We start from the raw sequence: 2430 nt of genomic DNA, 5'->3' as shown, positions 1-2430 counted from the left end.
ATAATTTTCTAAATATAATAACACTAATCATAGTAATTAAATCCCATTTACTTGCAGTAGTAGGTGTCTGGAGTACGTACAGGATACTTCTTCATAGCAGATGTACAAAATTTCTTGCCTGTTTTGTAGCAAATCTCTGACATCGCAGCATCTATGAATTGAAGAACTTATTATTTATTCAATATTCATTTATATCTTATAGGAATTATTTTTATAGATTTTAATCTTAGGAGTGTGGTCATATTGGGAAACTGGCTCGATGGGTTTGGATCAAATGATATTTTCCATTATGGTAGTTATAATAGTTGTCACTTTTTCCGAAACACCAAATTACGGAGATGTATTGGAACCATAATAGAAGGTGTAGAACTGCTGCAGGACCAACAAGGCACAAAAGTACGTATATTTATATATGTGTAAAATTAGCCTCTTCCATTTTCGGAGAGAAGCGCAATCTTTCTGGATGATAATGCACCGATTCCCACAGCTGAATGGCACGAGGAAGATTCTAGTAAAGTTGAACATCTTATCTGGCCACCACAGTCCCGAGATCTCACTGTTATTGAACCTGTATGGTGGATTTTATAAATAAATGTAAGGAGTTGATATCCTCCACTATCATAACTACAAGAATTGGAGACCGCTGTAGTTGAAGAATGGACAAAAATTCCTTTGGAAACAATTCAAGCTTTGTACGAGTCCATACCACGTAAACTTGAAGCTGTAATTACTGCCAAAGGCGGTCCCACCACATGAAAATAAATTTGTTCAATATGTTAAGGTGTTTCCATTATTTTGTCCAACCCCTGTATAACGAAAGATTGATTATATTGTATGTTACATGATTTATGAAAGAAATTTACAAATAACTATTTACCAACAATGAGAAGGAGTATACATATTGAAAATTTCATCGCTGTATCTTGTTCTAATCAATGCCGCAGCTGCAGTAGAAATTCAAATATTAGAGAAAAGCAAAAAAGTTTATGATGTAACATGACTCTCATGAAAATAATGATTTCGAAAAATATATTAATTTGATGGTATCAAAGAATATGCTGTTTGTGTCGCCGAACGTTTAAGTCAGTACACTCACACACACACACACACTTAAACGCATATATATGTGAATATATACACGTGAAATAGGAACGGCAAACGAAGAATTGACTTTCATTAGCTTGCAGTAACTTCTGCTGCAAGAGGCAGCACTCAGACTTCAGTGTACCACAACATACGTGAAAAACACTTTTGACCTAATGAGTTCATTCACGTGTGTTTCCTTCCCATTTAAAACGTTTCATATTACGTTATGTACTCGCTTAATGGTTTATTTTGAACCATATGTATGCCTCTCTCTCTCTCTCTATCTATCTATCTATCTATCTATCTATCTATCTATATTCGTATCTATCGATACGTGCATACAGTGTAAGCACATAAATGCGAAACAAGGGGGCAAAAATAGTGCTCGAATGCCGGAAGCAGAGTAACATGCTTCGTTAAAAAGCATCGAAAGCATCATAAAATCTGTTACTCAGAGATTCCCGTTCCCGTTCGTCGGACAGTTTTGTTTAGAAAGGAGCAAAATAAGGTCATATGCTTAAATATACAGATAGATAAGGATTTGAAAATGACTTTGTTTCATTGGTCCTTTCAACTAACGGTCTTTTTAATAACCGGTTGCATGAAATTACAATTGTGGCTTCAAATCATATTATTATAAAAATCGAAGAAATCCTTAAATCAAAAATTACTTTATGTAAAAGGAAAAAGACCTGAATATCCAGGGTAAATAATTAGTGGTAAAAAGAAATCTGTTGTAACAGATACTGTTATACCTCGGGCTATGTGTCGAAGTAAACACATGCACAATAGTTTTGTTCTTCACTTCAACCTTATTAGTAGTATTTCACTTCCTTCGTCTAAGCTATTCGTTACAAATTCTGTGACCTCTTCCGAGAATATGCATCCCAAGTGTATCGTCTTGTTCTACATATTCCAGTTTGTTTGCTTTTTTTTTCTGTGGTACATATATATACACACAAATACGACAAAAAGGCATAATGGAATAAGTAGAACAAGTGGAAGTACGTGGGATAGGCAGTTACTGATGTAGTCACAAAATCTGAGAAGAAAGTCGACAAAGAAACTAAAATCATGGTTACAATGGAGAAGCGAAGGACAATACATACGCCGTTCTTAATTGGAATTCTTTTTTTTAAATTGAAAACATCTTGATGCATGGAAATATAATTTTATAGACATATCATATATTACGCACGCAATTATATACACAAAATTCGATACACCCACATATGCATTCAATTTATAGTATCAAGTGAAGTCTGTCAGCAAAATAGACAATAGTATAGTTTTTGAGTGTATGCATGCATTAACGTACATATATCTTTACTATGCATATATATA

The 2430-nt window shown here is 34.0% G+C and overlaps 1 protein-coding gene across 3 annotated transcripts in view; it reads right to left on the bottom strand.

Annotated features, from left to right (window-relative positions):
• Positions 1-2430, bottom strand: part of LOC128249853 (uncharacterized) — a 5860-nt gene that overhangs the window by 2773 nt on the left and 657 nt on the right. The window contains exons 1-3 of one of the 3 annotated variants that reach the window (XM_052974393.1): positions 2196-2294; positions 878-944; positions 52-151 (exon numbers count right to left, since the gene is read on the bottom strand). In XM_052974393.1, the coding sequence (XP_052830353.1) occupies positions 52-151; positions 878-914 (137 nt within the window). In that variant the 5' untranslated portion in view covers positions 915-944; positions 2196-2294. Of the gene's footprint in view, positions 1-51; positions 152-877; positions 945-1841; positions 2028-2195; positions 2295-2430 lie in introns of those variants that run through there. The other 2 variants (XM_052974395.1, XM_052974394.1) reach the window with 2 other exon arrangements.

Source organism: Octopus bimaculoides, chromosome 18 (assembly GCF_001194135.2).
Source record: "Octopus bimaculoides isolate UCB-OBI-ISO-001 chromosome 18, ASM119413v2, whole genome shotgun sequence".
In the NCBI taxonomy this organism is placed as follows: domain Eukaryota; kingdom Metazoa; phylum Mollusca; class Cephalopoda; order Octopoda; family Octopodidae; genus Octopus; species Octopus bimaculoides.
This window is presented reverse-complemented; position numbering and strand designations above follow the sequence as displayed.